General features: G+C 58.9%; 1 protein-coding gene across 1 annotated transcript in view; it reads left to right on the top strand.

The window, feature by feature from the left end:
- SLC12A4 (solute carrier family 12 member 4) overlaps positions 1–18,702 on the top strand; it is a 67,694-nt gene that overhangs the window by 41,747 nt on the left and 7,245 nt on the right. Inside the window, 8 exon segments of the mRNA XM_075576950.1 lie at positions 4,904–5,022; positions 8,803–8,901; positions 11,583–11,702; positions 13,703–13,807; positions 14,412–14,580; positions 15,756–15,951; positions 16,684–16,853; positions 18,164–18,295. Coding sequence (XP_075433065.1) covers positions 4,904–5,022; positions 8,803–8,901; positions 11,583–11,702; positions 13,703–13,807; positions 14,412–14,580; positions 15,756–15,951; positions 16,684–16,853; positions 18,164–18,295 — 1,110 coding nt within the window.

Here is an 18,702-nt window from a genome sequence, read left to right as displayed (position 1 = left end):
ACGCCGGGCTCACGCTGTGCGTCACGTTACGCCGGGCTCACGCTGTGCGTCACGTTACGCCGGGCTCAAGCTGTGCGTCACGTTACGCCGGGCTCACGCTGTGCGTCACGTTACGCCGGGCTCACGCTGTGCGTCACGTTACGCCGGGCTCACGCTGTGCGTCATGTTACGCCGGGCTCACGCTGCGCGTCATGTTACGCCGGGCTCACGCTGTGTGTCACGTTACGCCGGGCTCACGCTGCGCGTCACGTTACGCCGGGCTCACGCTGCGCGTCACGTTACGCTGGGCTCGCGCTGTGCGTCACGTTACGCCGGGCTCGCGCTGTGCGTCACGTTACGCCGGGCTCGCGCTGTGCGTCACGTTACGCCGGGCTCGCGCTGTGCGTCACGTTACGCCGGGCTCGCGCTGTGCGTCACGTTACGCCGGGCACGTCTGTGCGTCACGTTACGCCGGGCTCACGCTGTGCGTCATGTTACGCCGGGCTCACGCTGTGCGTCACGTTACGCCGGGCTCACGCTGCGCGTCACGTTACGCCGGGCTCACGCTGCGCGTCACGTTACGCCGGGCTCGCGCTGTGCGTCACGTTACGCCGGGCTCACGCTGTGCGTCACGTTACGCCGGGCTCGCACTGTGCGTCACGTTACGCCGGGCTCGCGCTGTGCGTCACGTTACGCCGGGCTCGCTGGGCGTCACGTTACGCCGGGCTCGCGCTGTGCGTCACGTTACGCCGGGCTCACGCTGCGCGTCACGTTACGCCGGGCTCACGCTGCGCGTCACGTTACGCCGGGCTCACGCTGCGCGTCACGTTACGCCGGGCTCACGCTGTGTGTCACGTTACGCCGGGCTCACACTGTCACGTTACGCCGGGCTCACACTGTCACGTTACGCCGGGCTCACGCTGTGCGTCACGTTACGCCGGGCTCACGCTGCGCGTCACGTTACGCCGGGCTCACACTGTCACGTTACGCCGGGCTCACACTGTCACGTTATGCCGGGCTCACGCTGCGCGTCACGTTACGCCGGGCTCACGCTGCGCGTCACGTTACGCCGGGCTCACGCTGCGCGTCACGTTACGCCGGGCTCACGCTGCGCGTCACGTTACGCCGGGCTCACGCTGCGCGTCACGTTACGCCGGGCTCACGCTGCGCGTCACGTTACGCCGGGCTCAAGCTGCGCGTCACGTTACGCCGGGCTCACGCTGCGCGTCACGTTACGCCGGGCTCACGCTGTGTCACGTAACGCCGGGCTCACGCTGCGCGTCACGTTACGCCGGGCTCACGCTCTGCGTCACGTTGCGCCGGGCTCACGCTGTGCGTCACGTTACGCCGGGCTCACGCTGCGCGTCACGTTATGCCGGGCTCACGCTGTGCGTCACGTTACGCCGGGCTCACGCTGTCACGTTACGCCGGGCTCACGCTGTCACGTTACGCCGGGCTCACGCTGTGCGTCACGTTACGCCGGGCTCACACTGTCACGTTACGCCGGGCTCACGCTGTGCGTCGCGTTACGCCGGGCTCACGCTGTGCGTCACATAACGCCGGGCTCACGCTGCGCGTCACGTTACGCCGGGCTCACACTGTCACGTTACGCCGGGCTCACGCTGTGCGTCACGTTACGCCGGGCTCACGCTGTGCGTCACATAACGCCGGGCTCACGCTGTGCGTCACGTTACGCCGGGCTCACGCTGTGCGTCACGTTACGCCGGGCTCGCGCTGTGTGTCACGTTATGCCGGGCTCACGCTGTGCGTCACGTTACGCCGGGCTCACACTGTCACGTTACGCCGGGCTCACGCTGTGCGTCACGTTACGCCGGGCTCACGCTGTGCGTCACGTTACGCCGGGCTCACACTGTCACGTTACGCCGGGCTCACGCTGTGCGTCACGTTACGCCGGGCTCACACTGTCACGTTACGCCGGGCTCACGCTGTGCGTCACGTTACGCCGGGCTCACGCTGCGCGTCACGTTACGCCGGGCTCACGCTGTGCGTCACGTTACGCCGGGCTCACGCTGTGCGTCACGTTACGCCGGGCTCAAGCTGTGCGTCACGTTACGCCGGGCTCACGCTGTGCGTCACGTTACGCCGGGCTCACGCTGTGCGTCACGTTACGCCGGGCTCACGCTGTGCGTCATGTTACGCCGGGCTCACGCTGCGCGTCATGTTACGCCGGGCTCACGCTGTGTGTCACGTTACGCCGGGCTCACGCTGCGCGTCACGTTACGCCGGGCTCACGCTGCGCGTCACGTTACGCTGGGCTCGCGCTGTGCGTCACGTTACGCCGGGCTCGCGCTGTGCGTCACGTTACGCCGGGCTCGCGCTGTGCGTCACGTTACGCCGGGCTCGCGCTGTGCGTCACGTTACGCCGGGCTCGCGCTGTGCGTCACGTTACGCCGGGCACGTCTGTGCGTCACGTTACGCCGGGCTCACGCTGTGCGTCATGTTACGCCGGGCTCACGCTGTGCGTCACGTTACGCCGGGCTCACGCTGCGCGTCACGTTACGCCGGGCTCACGCTGCGCGTCACGTTACGCCGGGCTCGCGCTGTGCGTCACGTTACGCCGGGCTCACGCTGTGCGTCACGTTACGCCGGGCTCGCACTGTGCGTCACGTTACGCCGGGCTCGCGCTGTGCGTCACGTTACGCCGGGCTCGCTGGGCGTCACGTTACGCCGGGCTCGCGCTGTGCGTCACGTTACGCCGGGCTCACGCTGCGCGTCACGTTACGCCGGGCTCACGCTGCGCGTCACGTTACGCCGGGCTCACGCTGCGCGTCACGTTACGCCGGGCTCACGCTGTGTGTCACGTTACGCCGGGCTCACACTGTCACGTTACGCCGGGCTCACACTGTCACGTTACGCCGGGCTCACGCTGTGCGTCACGTTACGCCGGGCTCACGCTGCGCGTCACGTTACGCCGGGCTCACACTGTCACGTTACGCCGGGCTCACACTGTCACGTTACGCCGGGCTCACGCTGCGCGTCACGTTACGCCGGGCTCACGCTGCGCGTCACGTTACGCCGGGCTCACGCTGCGCGTCACGTTACGCCGGGCTCACGCTGCGCGTCACGTTACGCCGGGCTCACGCTGCGCGTCACGTTACGCCGGGCTCACGCTGCGCGTCACGTTACGCCGGGCTCAAGCTGCGCGTCACGTTACGCCGGGCTCACGCTGCGCGTCACGTTACGCCGGGCTCACGCTGTGTCACGTAACGCCGGGCTCACGCTGCGCGTCACGTTACGCCGGGCTCACGCTCTGCGTCACGTTGCGCCGGGCTCACGCTGTGCGTCACGTTACGCCGGGCTCACGCTGCGCGTCACGTTATGCCGGGCTCACGCTGTGCGTCACGTTACGCCGGGCTCACGCTGTCACGTTACGCCGGGCTCACGCTGTCACGTTACGCCGGGCTCACGCTGTGCGTCACGTTACGCCGGGCTCACGCTGTGCGTCACGTTACGCCGGGCTCACGCTGTGCGTCACGTTACGCCGGGCTCACACTGTCACGTTACGCCGGGCTCACGCTGTGCGTCACGTTACGCCGGGCTCACGCTGCGCGTCACGTTACGCCGGGCTCACGCTGTGCGTCACGTTACGCCGGGCTCACGCTGTGCGTCACGTTACGCCGGGCTCACGCTGTGCGTCACGTTACGCCGGGCTCACGCTGTGCGTCACGTTACGCCGGGCTCACGCTGTGCGTCACGTTACGCCGGGCTCACGCTGTGCGTCACGTTACGCCGGGCTCACGCTGTGCGTCACGTTACGCCGGGCTCACGCTGTGCGTCACGTTACGCCGGGCTCACGCTGTGCGTCACGTTACGCCGGGCTCACACTGTCACGTTACGCCGGGCTCACACTGTCACGTTACGCCGGGCTCACGCTGTGCGTCACGTTACGCCGGGCTCACGCTGTGCGTCACGTTACGCCGGGCTCACGCTGTGCGTCACGTTACGCCGGGCTCACGCTGTGCGTCACGTTACGCCGGGCTCGCGCTGTGCGTCACGTTACGCCGGGCTCACGCTGTGCGTCGCGTTACGCCGGGCTCACGCTGTGCGTCACGTTACGCCGGGCTCACGCTGTGCGTCACGTTACGCCGGGCTCACACTGTCACGTTACGCCGGGCTCACGCTGTGCGTCACGTTACGCCGGGCTCACGCTGTGCGTCACGTTACGCCGGGCTCAAGCTGTGCGTCACGTTACGCCGGGCTCACACTGTCACGTTACGCCGGGCTCACGCTGCGCGTCACGTTACGCCGGGCTCACACTGTCACGTTACGCCGGGCTCACGCTGTGCGTCACGTTACGCCGGGCTCACGCTGTGCGTCACGTTACGCCGGGCTCACGCTGTGCGTCACGTTACGCCGGGCTCACGCTGTGCGTCACGTTACGCCGGGCTCAAGCTGTGCGTCACGTTACGCCGGGCTCACGCTGTGCGTCACGTTACGCCGGGCTCACGCTGTGCGTCACGTTACGCCGGGCTCACGCTGTGTGTCACGTTACGCCGGGCTCACACTGTGCGTCACGTTACACCGGGCTCACGCTGTCACGTTACGCCGGGCTCACGCTGTGCGTCACGTTACGCCGGGCTCACGCTGTGCGCAGGTGGCTCAGTCTTTGATTTCGATCAGGGTTTACGATCAGGGTTTACGGATATCCCTGCTTCAGCAGAGGTGGCTGTCTTCGACTGAAGCCTCTGAGTCACCTGTGGTGAAGCAGGCATATCCTAAAAACCTGACCTGTTGGTGGCCCTTGAGGACTGGTGTCGGCCAGCCCTGCTGAAATTCCGATGGCAGCCATTTAAAAAATCCTCACCGCCCATAAATCGGCCAATCTCTCTCGCGCGCCGGAAGCTGCTGCGGGGTTTCACGATGTGGGGGGCGCGGTCTCGTTAACGACCTTTGTGTCGCCCAGGTTTTCGGACACGGGAAGGCGAACGGCGAGCCAACGTGGGCGCTGCTGCTGACGGCTTTAATCGCGGAGCTGGGAATTCTCATCGCGTCGCTGGATATGGTCGCCCCCATCTTATCCATGTAAGAGAGGGGACCCTCCCTCTGCCCATCTTATCCATGTAAGAGAGGGGGGACCCCCCCCCCCCCGCCCATCTTATCCATGTAAGAGAGGGGGGACCTCCCCCCACCCCGCCCATCTTATCCATGTAAGAGAGGGGGGACCCCCCCCCCCACCCATCTTATCCATGTAAGAGAGGGGGACCCCCCCCTGCCCATCTTATCCATGTAAGAGAGGGGGGACCCCCCCCCCCCACCCATCTTATCCATGTAAGAGAGGGGGACCCCCCCCTGCCCATCTTATCCATGTAAGAGAGGGGGGACCCCCCCCCCGCCCATCTTATCCATGTAAGAGAGGGGGGACCCCCCCCACCCCGCCCATCTTATCCATGTAAGAGAGGGGGGACCCCCCCACCCATCTTATCCATGTAAAAGAGGGGGACCCCCCCCTGCCCATCTTATCCATGTAAGAGAGGGGGGACCCCCCCCGCTCATCTTATCCATGTAAGAGAGGGGGACCCCCCCCTGCCCATCTTATCCATGTAAGAGAGGGGACCCTCCCCCACTGCCCATCTTATCCATGTAAGAGAGGGGGACCCCCCCCTGCCCATCCAAGCCATGTAAGAGACGGGACCCTCCCCCACTGCCCATCTTATCCATGTAAGAGAGGGGACCCCCCCGCCCATCTTATCCATGTAAGAGAGGGGGACCCCCCCCCCCTCCCATCTTCTCCATGTAAGAGAGGGGACCCCCCCGCCCACCATGTAAGAGAGGGGACCCCCCCCCGCCCATCTTATCCATGTAAGAGAGGGGACCCCCCCCCCCGCCCATCTTATCCATGTAAGAGAGGGGACCCCCGCCCATCTTATCCATGTAAGAGAGGGGACCCTCCCCCGCCCATCTTATCCATGTAAGAGAGGGGGACCCCCCCGGGACCCCCCCGCCCATCTTATCCATGTAAGAGAGGGGGACCCCCCCGCCCATCTTATCCATGTAAGAGAGGGGGACCCCCCCGCCCATCTTATCCATGTAAGAGAGGGGGACCCCCCGCCCATCTTATCCATGTAAAAGCGGGGGACCCCCCCTGCCCATTTTATCCATGTAAGAGAGTGGATACCCCCCCCCCACCCATCTTATCCATGTAAGAGAGGGGACCCCCCCCGCCCATCTTATCCATGTAAAGAGAGGGGACCCCCCCGCCCATCTTATCCATGTAAGAGAGGGGGACCCCCCCGCCCATCTTATGCATGTAAGAGAGGGGGACCCCCCCGCCCAACTTATCCATGTAAGAGAGGGGACCCCCCCCCGCCCATCTTATCCATGTAAGAGAGGGGACCCCCCCCCCCCGCCCATCTTATCCATGTAAGAGAGGGGACCCCCCCCCCCCGCCCATCTTATCCATGTAAGAGAGGGGACCCCCCCCCCGCCCATCTTATCCATGTAAGAGAGGGGGACCCCCCCGGGACCCCCCCGCCCATCTTATCCATGTAAGAGAGGGGGACCCCCCCGCCCATCTTATCCATGTAAGAGAGGGGGACCCCCCCGCCCATCTTATCCATGTAAGAGAGGGGGACCCCCCCGCCCATCTTATCCATGTAAGAGCGGGGGACCCCCCCCTGCCCATTTTATCCATGTAAGAGAGGGGACCCCCCCCCCACCCATCTTATCCATGTAAGAGAGTGGACACCCCCCCCCGCCCATCTTATCCATGTAAGAGAGGGGACCCCCCCCACCCATCTTATCCATGTAAGAGAGGGGGACCCCCCCGCCCATCTTATGCATGTAAGAGAGGGGGACCCCCCCGCCCAACTTATCCATGTAAGAGAGGGGGACCCCCCGTCCATCATATCCATGTAAGAGAGGGGGACCCCCCGCCCATCTTATCCATGTAAGAGAGTGGACACCCCCCCCCCCGCCCATCTTATCCATGTAAAGAGAGGGGACCCCCCCCACCCATCTTATCCATGTAAGAGAGGGGGACCCCCCCGCCCATCTTATGCATGTAAGAGAGGGGGACCCCCCCGCCCAACTTATCCATGTAAGAGAGGGGGACCCCCCGTCCATCATATCCATGTAAGAGAGGGGGACCCCCCGCCCATCTTATCCATGTAAGAGAGGGGGACCCCCCCGCCCATCTTATCCATGTAAGAGAGGGGACCCCCCCCACCCATCTTATCCATGTAAGAGAGGGGACCCCCCGCCCATCTTATCCATGTAAGAGAGGGGACCCCCCCCCCGCCCATCTTATCCATGTAAGAGAGGGGGATCCCCCCCACCCATCTTATCCATGTAAGAGAGGGGGACCCCCCCGCCCATCTTATCCATGTAAGAGAGGGGGACCCCCCCCGCCCATCTTATCCATGTAAGAGAGGGGGACCCACCGCCGCCCATCTTATCCATGTAAGAGAGGGGGACCCCCCCCCCGCCCATCTTATCCATGTAAGAGAGGGGACCCCCCCCCCCACCCATCTTATCCATGTAAGAGAGGGGACCCCCCCCGCCCATCTTATCCATGTAAGAGAGGGGACCCTCCCCCCACCCATCTTATCCATGTAAGAGAGGGGACCCTCCCCCACTGCCCATTTTATCCATGTAAGAGAGGGGGACCCCCCGCCCATCTTATCCATGTAAGAGAGGGGGACCCCCCCGCCCATCTTATCCATGTAAGAGAGGGGGACCCCCCGCCCATCTTATCCATGTAAGAGAGGGGGACCCCCCCACCCATCTTATCCATGTAAGAGAGGGGACCCCCCCGCCCATCTTATCCATGTAAGAGAGGGGACCCCCGCCCATCTTATCCATGTAAGAGAGGGGACCCCCCCACCCATCTTATCCATGTAAGAGAGGGGGACCCCCCCGCCCATCTTATCCATGTAAGAGAGGGGGACCCCCCCCGCCCATCTTATCCATGTAAGAGAGGGGGACCCACCCCGCCCATCTTATCCATGTAAGAGGGGGGACCCCCCCCGCCCATCTTATCCATGTAAGAGGGGGGACCCCCCCCGCCCATCTTATCCATGTCAGAGAGGTGGACCCCCCCCCCCGCCCATCTTATCCATGTAAGAGAGGGGGACCCCCCCCGCCCATCTTATCCATGTAAGAGAGGGGGACCCCCCCCGCCCATCTTATCCATGTAAGAGGGGGGACCCCCCCCCGCCCATCTTATCCATGTAAGAGAGGTGGACCCCCCCCCTCCGCCCATCTTATCCATGTAAGAGAGGGGACCCCCCCCCACCCATCTTATCCATGTAAGAGAGGGGGACCCCCCCGCCCATTTTATCCATGTAAGAGAGGGGGACCCCCCCCCGCCCATCTTATCCATGTAAGAGAGGGGGGAACCCCCCCGCCCATCTTATCCATGTAAGAGAGGGGACCCTCCCCCACTGCCCATTTTATCCATGTAAGAGAGGGGACCCCTGCCCATCTTATCCATGTAAGAGAGGGGACCCCCCCCCGCCCATCTTATCCATGTAAGAGAGGGGACCCCCCCCCCCTTCCCCTCCTGTTATTCTGCAGGCCTCACTGGCAGTGACAGGGTAAATAATCAATAGTTAATCAATAGGTTATCTTGTTTTATACCAAATTCTGGCATTTAGGGCCCTATTCACTAAGCAGTGTTATTCCATAACGCACGTTATACCCACAGAAGACAATTTAAGGCCTTACATTGTTTCCCGGCGGCAAAAGGAGTAATGTGGAGTATCACCGATTTGGAATGTATGTTTCATATAATCCCGGGATATATATCTATATAGATATTTGGAGATATAGAGATATATTACATGTCCGTATTTTCCCCGTTAGGTTCTTCCTGATGTGCTATTTGTTCGTTAATTTGGCGTGCGCAGTGCAGACGCTGCTCAGGACCCCGAACTGGAGGCCGAGGTTTAAATTTTACCATTGGTAAGGAACAGAGTCGGGCGGGAGGGGGGGGGGGGGGGAAACACACACTCATACGCACGCTGCCGCGCACTCACTCACTTACATGGATATACACACACACTCTCACATACGCATGCTGCCGCGCACTCACTCACTTACATGGATATACACACACACTCTCACATACGCATGCTGCCGCACACTCACTCACTTACATGGATATACACACACACTCTCTCACATACGCACGCTGCCGCACACTCACTCACTTACATGGATATACACACACACTCTCACATACGCACGCTGCCGCACACTCACTCACTTACATGGATATACACACACACTCTCACATACGCACGCTGCCGCACACTCACTCACTTACATGGATATACACACACACTCTCACATACGCACGCTGCCGCACACTCACTCACTTACATGGATATACACACACACTCTCGCATACGCACGCTGCCGCACACTCACTCACTTACATGGATATACACACACACTCTCTCACATACGCACGCTGCCACACACACACACACACACGTACATGGATACACACATACACTCACATACGCACGCTGCCACATACGCACACTTGCACAGGCACACACATGTACATGGATACACACATACATGGATAGGCACACACACGTAAATGGATACACACACACTCACATACGCACGCTGCCGCGCTCACACACACGTACATGGATACACACACGTACATGGATACACACACACACGTACATGGTTACACACACACACGTACATGGATACACACACACACGTACATGGATACACACACACACGTACATGGATACACACACACACGTACATGGATACACACACACACGTACATGGTTACACACACACACGTACATGGATACGCACACACGTACATGGATACGCACACACGTACATGGATAGGCACACACGTACATGGATAGGCACACACGTACATGGATAGGCACACACGTACATGGATAGGCACACACGTACATGGATACGCACACACGTACATGGATAGGCACACACGTACATGGATAGGCACACACGTACATGGATAGGCACACACACGTACATGGATAGGCGCACACACGTACATGGATAGGCGCACACACGTACATGGATAGGCGCACACACGTACATGGATAGGCGCACACACGTACATGGATAGGCGCACACACGTACATGGATAGGCGCACACACGTACATGGATAGGCGCACACACGTACATGGATAGGCGCACACACGTACATGGATAGGCGCACACACGTACATGGATAGGCGCACACACGTACATGGATAGGCGCACACACGTACATGGATAGGCGCACACACGTACATGGATAGGCGCACACACGTACATGGATAGGCGCACACACGTACATGGATACGCACACACGTACATGGATACGCACACACGCACATGGATACGCACACACGTACATGGATACGCACACGGATACGCACACACGCACACGGATACGCACACACGCACATGGATACGCACATGGATACGCACACACGTACATGGATACGCACACACGTACATGGATACGCACACACGTACATGGATACGCACACACGTACATGGATACGCACACACGTACATGGATACGCGCACACACGTACATGGATACGCACACACGTACATGGATACGCACACACGTACATGGATACGCACACACGTACATGGATACGCACACACGTACGTGGATACGCACACACGTACATGGATACGCACACGGATATGCACACACGCACACGGATACGCACACACGCACACGGATACGCACACACGCACATGGATACGCACACACGCACATGGATACGCACACACGTACATGGATACGCACACACGTACATGGATACGCACACACGTACATGGATAGGCACACACGTACATGGATACACACACACGTACATGGATACACACACACACGTACATGGATACACACACACACGTACATGGATACACACACACACGTACATGGATACGCACACACTCGTACATGGATACGCACACACACGTACATGGATACACACACACATGTACATGGATACACACACACACGTACATGGATACACACACACACACGTACATGGATACACACACACACACACGTACATGGATACACACACACACACACGTACATGGATACACATACACACGTACATGGATACACATACACACGTACATGGATACACATACACACGTACATGGATACACACACGTACATGGATACACACACGTACATGGATACACACACACACGTACATGGATACACACACACACGTACATGGATACACATACACACGTACATGGATACACACACAGGTACATGGATACACACACACACACGTACATGGATACACACACAGGTACATGGATACACACACACACGTACATGGATACACACACACACACGTACATGGATACACACACACACACACGTACATGGATACACACACACACACGTACATGGATACACACACACACACGTACATGGATACACACACACGTACATGGATACACACACACACACGTACATGGATACACACACACACACGTACATGGATACACACACACACACGTACATGGATACACACACACACACGTACATGGATACACACACACCCAGGTCCCCTGGCAGCGATGGGGTGACGCTCCTCTCTCCGTGCCGCAGGGCGCTGTCCTTCCTTGGGATGAGTATATGCCTGGCCCTGATGTTTATCTCCTCGTGGTATTACGCGCTGATCGCCATGCTGATCGCCGGGATGATTTATAAGTACATTGAGTACCAGGGGTACGTCTGACACCTCCGTGCGGTGCCACGTCCTGCCACTTACATACTCCGTGCCCAGCGTGTCTGACACCTCCGTGCCACGTCCTGCCACATATATACTCTGGTCCCAGCATGTCTGACACGTCCTGCCACTTATATACTGCGTGCCCTGCGTGTCTGACTCCTCCGTACAGTGCCACGTCCTGCCACATATATACCCTGTTCCCAGCATGTCTGACTCCTCTGTACAGTGCCACGTCCTGCCACATATATACTCTTCCTCTGTACCCAGCATGTCTGACTCCTCCATAGGGTGCCACGTCCTGCCACTTATATACTCTGTTCCCAACGTGTCTGACACCTCCGTACGGTGCCACGTCCTGCCACTTACTCTCCCTCCGTACCCAGCGTGTCTGACTCCTCCGTGCGGTGCCACGTCCTGCCACATATATACTTTGTTCCCAGCGTGTCTGACTCCTCCGTATGGTGCCACGTCCTGCCACTTATATACTCTGTTCCCAGCGTGTCTGACTCCTCCGTACGGTGCCACGTCCTGCCACTTATATACTCTGTTCCCAGCGTGTCTGACTCCTCCGTGCGGTGCCACGTCCTGCCACTTACTCTCCCTCCGTACCCAGCGTGTCTGACTCCTCCGTGCGGTGCCACGTCCTGCCACATATATACTTTGTTCCCAGCGTGTCTGACTCCTCCGTATGGTGCCACGTCCTGCCACTTATATACTCTGTTCCCAGCGTGTCTGACTCCTCCGTACGGTGCCACGTCCTGCCACTTATATACTCTGTTCCCAGCGTGTCTGACTCCTCCGTACGGTGCCACGTCCTGCCACTTATATACTCTGTTCCCAGCGTGTCTGACTCCTCCGTGCGGTGCCACGTCCTGCCACTTACTCTCCCTCCGTACCCAGCGTGTCTGACTCCTCCGTACAGTGCCACGTCCTGCCCCTTATGTACTCTGTTCCCAGCGTGTCTGACTCCTCTGTGCGGTGCCACGTCCTGCCACTTACTCTCCCTCCGTACCCAGCATGTCTGACTCCTCTGTGCGGTGCCACGTCCTGCCACTTACTCTCCCTCCGTACCCAGCGTGTCTGACTCCTCCGTGCGGTGCCACGTCCTGCCACTTATATACTCTGTTCCCAGCATGTCTGACTCCTCCGTGCGGTGCCACGTCCTGCCACTTGCTCTCCCGCTGTACCCAGCGTGTCTGACTCCTCCGTGCGGTGCCACGTCCTGCCACTTGCTCTCCCGCCGTACCCAGCGTGTCTGACTCCTCCGTGCGGTGCCACGTCCTGCCACTTACTCTCCCTCCGTACCCAGCGTGTCTGACTCCTCCGTGCGGTGCCACGTCCTGCCACTTACTCTCCCTACGTACCCAGCATGTCTGACTCCTCTGTGCGGTGCCACGTCCTGCCACTTACTCTCCCTCCATACCCAGCGTGTCTGACTCCTCCGTACGGTTCCACGTCCTGCCACTTGCTCTCCCTCCGTACCCAGCGTGTCTGACTCCTCCGTGCGGTGCCACGTCCTGCCACGTGCTCTCCCTCCGTACCCAGCGTGTCTGACTCCTCCGTGCGGTGCCACGTCCTGCCACTTGCTCTCCCGCCGTACCCAGCGTGTCTGACTCCTCCGTGCGGTGCCACGTCCTGCCACTTACTCTCCCTCCGTACCCAGCGTGTCTGACTCCTCCGTGCGGTGCCACGTCCTGCCACTTACTCTCCCTACGTACCCAGCATGTCTGACTCCTCTGTGCGGTGCCACGTCCTGCCACTTACTCTCCCTCCATACCCAGCGTGTCTGACTCCTCCGTACGGTTCCACGTCCTGCCACTTGCTCTCCCTCCGTACCCAGCGTGTCTGACTCCTCCGTGCGGTGCCACGTCCTGCCACGTGCTCTCCCTCCGTACCCAGCGTGTCTGACTCCTCCGTGCGGTGCCACGTCCTGCCACTTGCTCTCCCGCCGTACCCAGCGTGTCCGTTCTGTGCTGAGGCTCTTCCTCTCCCGCAGGGCGGAGAAGGAGTGGGGGGACGGGATCCGGGGTCTCTCGCTGAGTGCAGCCAGATACGCTTTGCTGAGGCTGGAAGAGGGGCCCCCACACACCAAGAACTGGAGGTACCCCACTGCGCTACTCCTAAAGTGTCAGTGTGACCTATATCCCCCCCCCCACTCCCCCTTATAGCCATCCCCCCTCTCACCCTGCCCTTTTATACCCATCCCCTCTCCCCCTGCCCCCTTATGCCCATCCCCCTCTGCCCCTTATACCCATCCCCCCCATCTCCCCCTGCCCCCTTATGCCTATCCCCCCTCTCGCCCTTATACCCATCCCCTTCTCCCCCTGCCACCTTATACCCATGCCCCTCTCCTACTGCCCCCTTATACCCATTCCCCCTCTCCCCATGCCCCCTTATACACATCCCCTCTCCCCCTGCCCTTTTATACCCATTCCCCCTGCCTATAACTGCCACCTCTCTCCCTCCTGCCTATAACTGCCCCCTCTTTCTCCCTCCTGCTAACTGCCCCCTCTGCCTATAACTGCCCCCCGTCTCTCTCCCTCCTGTCTATAACTGCCCCCCCTCTATACCCCCTGCCTATAACTGCCTCTCCCTCCCCCCCCCCCCACCTGTAACTGCGCCCTCCCCTCTCGCGCTCCTGCCTATAACTGCCCCCTCTCCCCTCTCGCTCCTGCCTATAACTGTCCCCTCTCCCCCCTCCCCAGGCCTCAGCTGCTGGTTCTCCTGAAGCTGGACGAGGATTTACACGTTAAATACCCGCGGCTTTTAACCTTCGCTTCCCAGCTGAAAGCCGGCAAAGGACTAACCATCATCGGCACGGCCATACAGGGCAACTTCCTAGAGAGCTACGGGGAGGTTCAGGCGGCTGAGCAGGTACCCCTCACTTCGGTTAACCCCTTCCCTACCTACTGGAAGGAGTAAAAAGATATAATGCTACCTATTATTCCATTATTAAATTATTCATGTCCGTGACGATCCGAAGAACCCCAAATCGTTCCCGCAGAACCTGGTAATAAATGTATTGAATGATTGGGCTGTGTGTACTGTAAGTGGTACCAACCTCTGATAAGAGGGCCACGGAATTCACTGAAGTGGTGGAAGGGAAGCACTTCTTACCCGTTCCCATGGGGGGACTCAATCTACCACCCTGTTAGAAATCGGAGTCCTAAGGCCACGTACGTGTCAGAAATAAGGATCTGCTCCGTGGGTTGTGGGTGATGGAACATTCTGACGTGTGGCTCCGATGTAGAATGGGTTTAAAAGCGTCGGAGCCGGAGAACCCTGGGGAAATGTACCACGTTAGGGAAAACCTCACTGATCTGAAGAGCTTACAATTAAATTCCCCACCGTCCCTAGGTTTCAGTTCAGTAACACGCCATTGTTTCAGATGTATGTTGGGTTAACCGTGTAGGACAGGGGTGGCCAACTCCAGTGCTCAAGGACCTCTAACAGACTAGGTATTAGGGAAATCCCTGCATCAGTGCAGGTGGCTCAGCCATTATTGCTGAGCTACCTGTGCTGAAGCAGGGATATCGTTAAAACCTGACCTGTCGGTGGCCCTTGAGGACTGGAGTTGGTCACTCCGTGACCTTATGCTTGGTCACGGGCTGAGGTTGCCGTGGTAATAAACCTGGTACCATACGTGAGCTTGTAACTTCACGCCGCGTGATCTGCCCTTCTGATTGGTTGCCCAACCTCCGATGGCTCGTTAGGAGCCTGATATAAATCGGTTCCGGGTCGGAAGTGGCAGGAAGTAGCTGGCGGCTCCGGTGACGTCCGCTCTGCCGAGATCGTCCCTTGAGCTGCCGTGAACACCCAATCATTTAGCGTTCCCAAGATTCCTTTCTCCCAGTTCCAGGCGGCCGAGGTGAGCGAGCGCTACGTCCATGCGGGATCCCACCCCAGAGGTGGCTAATTGGTTCTCCCACGCCAAAGACCAGCACCGCGTGGACCCTCCCCCCCTCCCCCCCCATGTATTCTCGCAGCCTGTGTGGGATCCAAGCCCAGCTCGCTATACGCTGCTAAACATTCGTTTCCTTTCCCCTCAGACCATCAAGAACATGATGGAGATTGAGAAGGTGAAGGGTTTCTGCCAGGTCGTGGTGGCCAGCAAAGTCCGGGACGGAATATCCCACCTGATCCAGTCGTCGGGGCTGGGGGGGATGCAGCATAACACGGTGATGTTGGGGTGGCCGTACGGCTGGAGGCAGAGCGAGGATCCCCGCTCCTGGAAAACCTTTATCGGTGAGAGACGTTCCGGCTTCAAAAAGATATCCATGGTGATCATTTCTAGGGAAGGGTTTATCCCCCTCCACCCCCACCCCTTTTCCTTATCCCCACCCCCTCCCCTTTTCCTTATCCCCACCCCCTCCCCTTTTCCTTATACCCACCCCCTCCCCTTGTCCTTTCCCCCCCCCCCTTATCCTTATCAGAGAGCCGATGAAGATAAGGGGAGGGGGCTTTGCATGTGCACACTCTTGTTCATCACACACTGATACCAGACACAAGGGAGAAGCCTGAAGAAATAGTATTTTAAAATCATTCCCCCAGATGTGACCCCTTAACCATGTCACTGCCATTAGTACACTTTGGCCCTAGGAGGGACTGACCCCTTAACCATGTCACTGCCATTAGTACACTTTGCCCCTAGGAGAGACTGATCCCTTAACCATGTCACTGCCAATAGTACACTTTGCCCCTAGGAGAGACTGACCCCTTAACCCTGTCACTGCCATTAGTACACTTTGTCCCTAGGAGGGACTGACCCCTTAACCCTCTCACTGCCACAGTACTCAGTAGCGGGTAGGACTCAGTCAGTTAGAAGTGAGGGTGAAACATTTGGGGGTTCTTGGCTGTAGCGGGGAGGGGCTCGCGGGGAGGGGCTCGCGGGGAGGGGCTCGCGGGGAGGGGCTCGCTGGGAGGGGCTCGCGGGGAGGGGCTCGCGGGGAGGTCTGACGAGTGAGTTTCCTCTCACAGACACCGTGCGCTGTACCACGGCCGCCCACTTGGCTCTGATGGTGCCCAAAAACGTCTCCTTCTACCCCAGCAACCACGAGCGTTACCAGGAGGGGAACATTGACGTGTGGTGGATTGTGCATGACGGGGGGATGCTCATGTTACTGCCGTTCCTGCTGAAGCAGCACAAGGTATGATGGGACGGCTCGGATTGCAAGCTCCACGGGGCAGACTCCTCCCCCCTCCCCCCCCCGGGTCTCTGGTTGTTGAGGGGGGTGGGTTTGCTGGCACCCTGGATGGTGGGGTGGTATTACCATTGAGCGATAAGCGGTTCCGGCACAGGAACGGGCCAGGTCGGATGGGCACGGTATGTGTGCCCCCTCCGCCAGTCCCGGGACATGTTCCTTGCTCTCTTCCCCCTACGTTCCTGGCGTCCTGTATAATATTAGAGAGGGGTACCAGGGAGGTCCAGATATCCCAGGGTATGTCAGTGAAGAGAAGGGAAGCGGGCACACGGGCTTCTGCAAAGAAAAATATCCACCGTTTCGGCACCGTTACTTTGTGGCACGTTAAATTCTATGCATGAGACGTGTGCCTGCTTCCCACCTCGTCCTGTACAATATCTCTGCAATGTGCGGGTTGCATGTTTCATTCCGGGTACCGAAAAATACCCTCTCCTACCTGCCCACGTGCTCGGGAAACATCAATAAATGAAGAGATTGTGTAATGAAGGGCGACTAATTCCCTTATCAGGACCTAAATATGTGCGGCTTAGAGGGGAGAAGGGAGAGGGGGGTATGGGAGACACTGTCACATATATAAAGGGTTAATATGTGAGGCTTAGAGGGGAGAAGGGAGAGGGGGATATGAGAGACGCTGTCACATATATAAAGGGTTAATATGTGCGGCTTAGAGGGGAGAAGGGAGAGGGGGATATGAGAGAAACTGTCACATATATAAAGGGTTAATATGTGCGGCTTAGAGGGGAGAAGGGAGAGGGGGATATGAGAGACACTGTCACATATATAAAGGGTTAATATGTGCGGCTTAGAGGGGAGAAGGGAGAGGGGGATATGAGAGAAACTGTCACATATATAAAGGGTTAATATGTGCAGCTTAGAGGGGAGAAGGGAGAGGGGGATATGAGAGAAACGGTCACATATATAAAGGGTTAATATGTGCAGCTTAGAGGGGAGAAGGGAGAGGGGGATATGAGAGAAACGGTCACATATATAAAGGGTTAATATGTGCTGCTTAGAGGGGAGAAGGGAGAGGGGGAAATGATACACTGTCACATATATAAAGGGTTACAGGCATAGACTTGGGGATCCTGCGTATGAAAGGATTTATCAGGCACTGTTGTTCCCCAGTGGACAGGACACGGATCAGTGGGAGACGGGTTCTTATCTGCCAGTAGATGGGGGTGTGGGGGTGTGGGGGTGTGGGGGTGTGGCCTCGCTGAGCATCCTCGAGCAGGAACGTGGCTTTTCCTTATCGGCAGGTCTGGAAGAAGTGCAAGATGAGGATTTTCACCGTGGCCCAAATGGACGACAACAGCATCCAGATGAAGAAAGACCTGGCCACGTTCCTGTACCACCTGCGGATAGAAGCTGAGGTGGAAGTGGTGGAAATGGTGAGAGCCCCGAGTGTCTGGAGCAGTAATGCAAGGAGTGGCCAACTCCAGCCCTCATGGGCCACTGATTGAGCCACCTGTGCTGAAGCAGGTATATCCGTCAACCCTGATCCGTTGGTGGCCCTTGAGGACTGGAGTTGGCCAGTCAACGACTGAGCCTCTGATTGAGCCACCTGTGCTGAAGCAGGGATAGCCTCCAAACCTGACCTGTTAGTGGCCCTCGAGGACTGGAGGCGGCCACCCCATGCCACGTAGTAGAAGTGCAATCGAGAGAAAGCACTCAGTCAAGTAACACCTTTCACCATCCTAAATCTCAAATAAGATCCAATTTGGCTACAATGACCCAATACGAACGAGGGCGTCGCAGTTCTAGCCACTTTCCCTGACGGAAAAGAACGCGGGAGCGA

This window comes from Ascaphus truei, chromosome 19, assembly GCF_040206685.1.
Source record: "Ascaphus truei isolate aAscTru1 chromosome 19, aAscTru1.hap1, whole genome shotgun sequence".
Lineage (NCBI taxonomy): Eukaryota > Metazoa > Chordata > Amphibia > Anura > Ascaphidae > Ascaphus > Ascaphus truei.
This window is presented reverse-complemented; position numbering and strand designations above follow the sequence as displayed.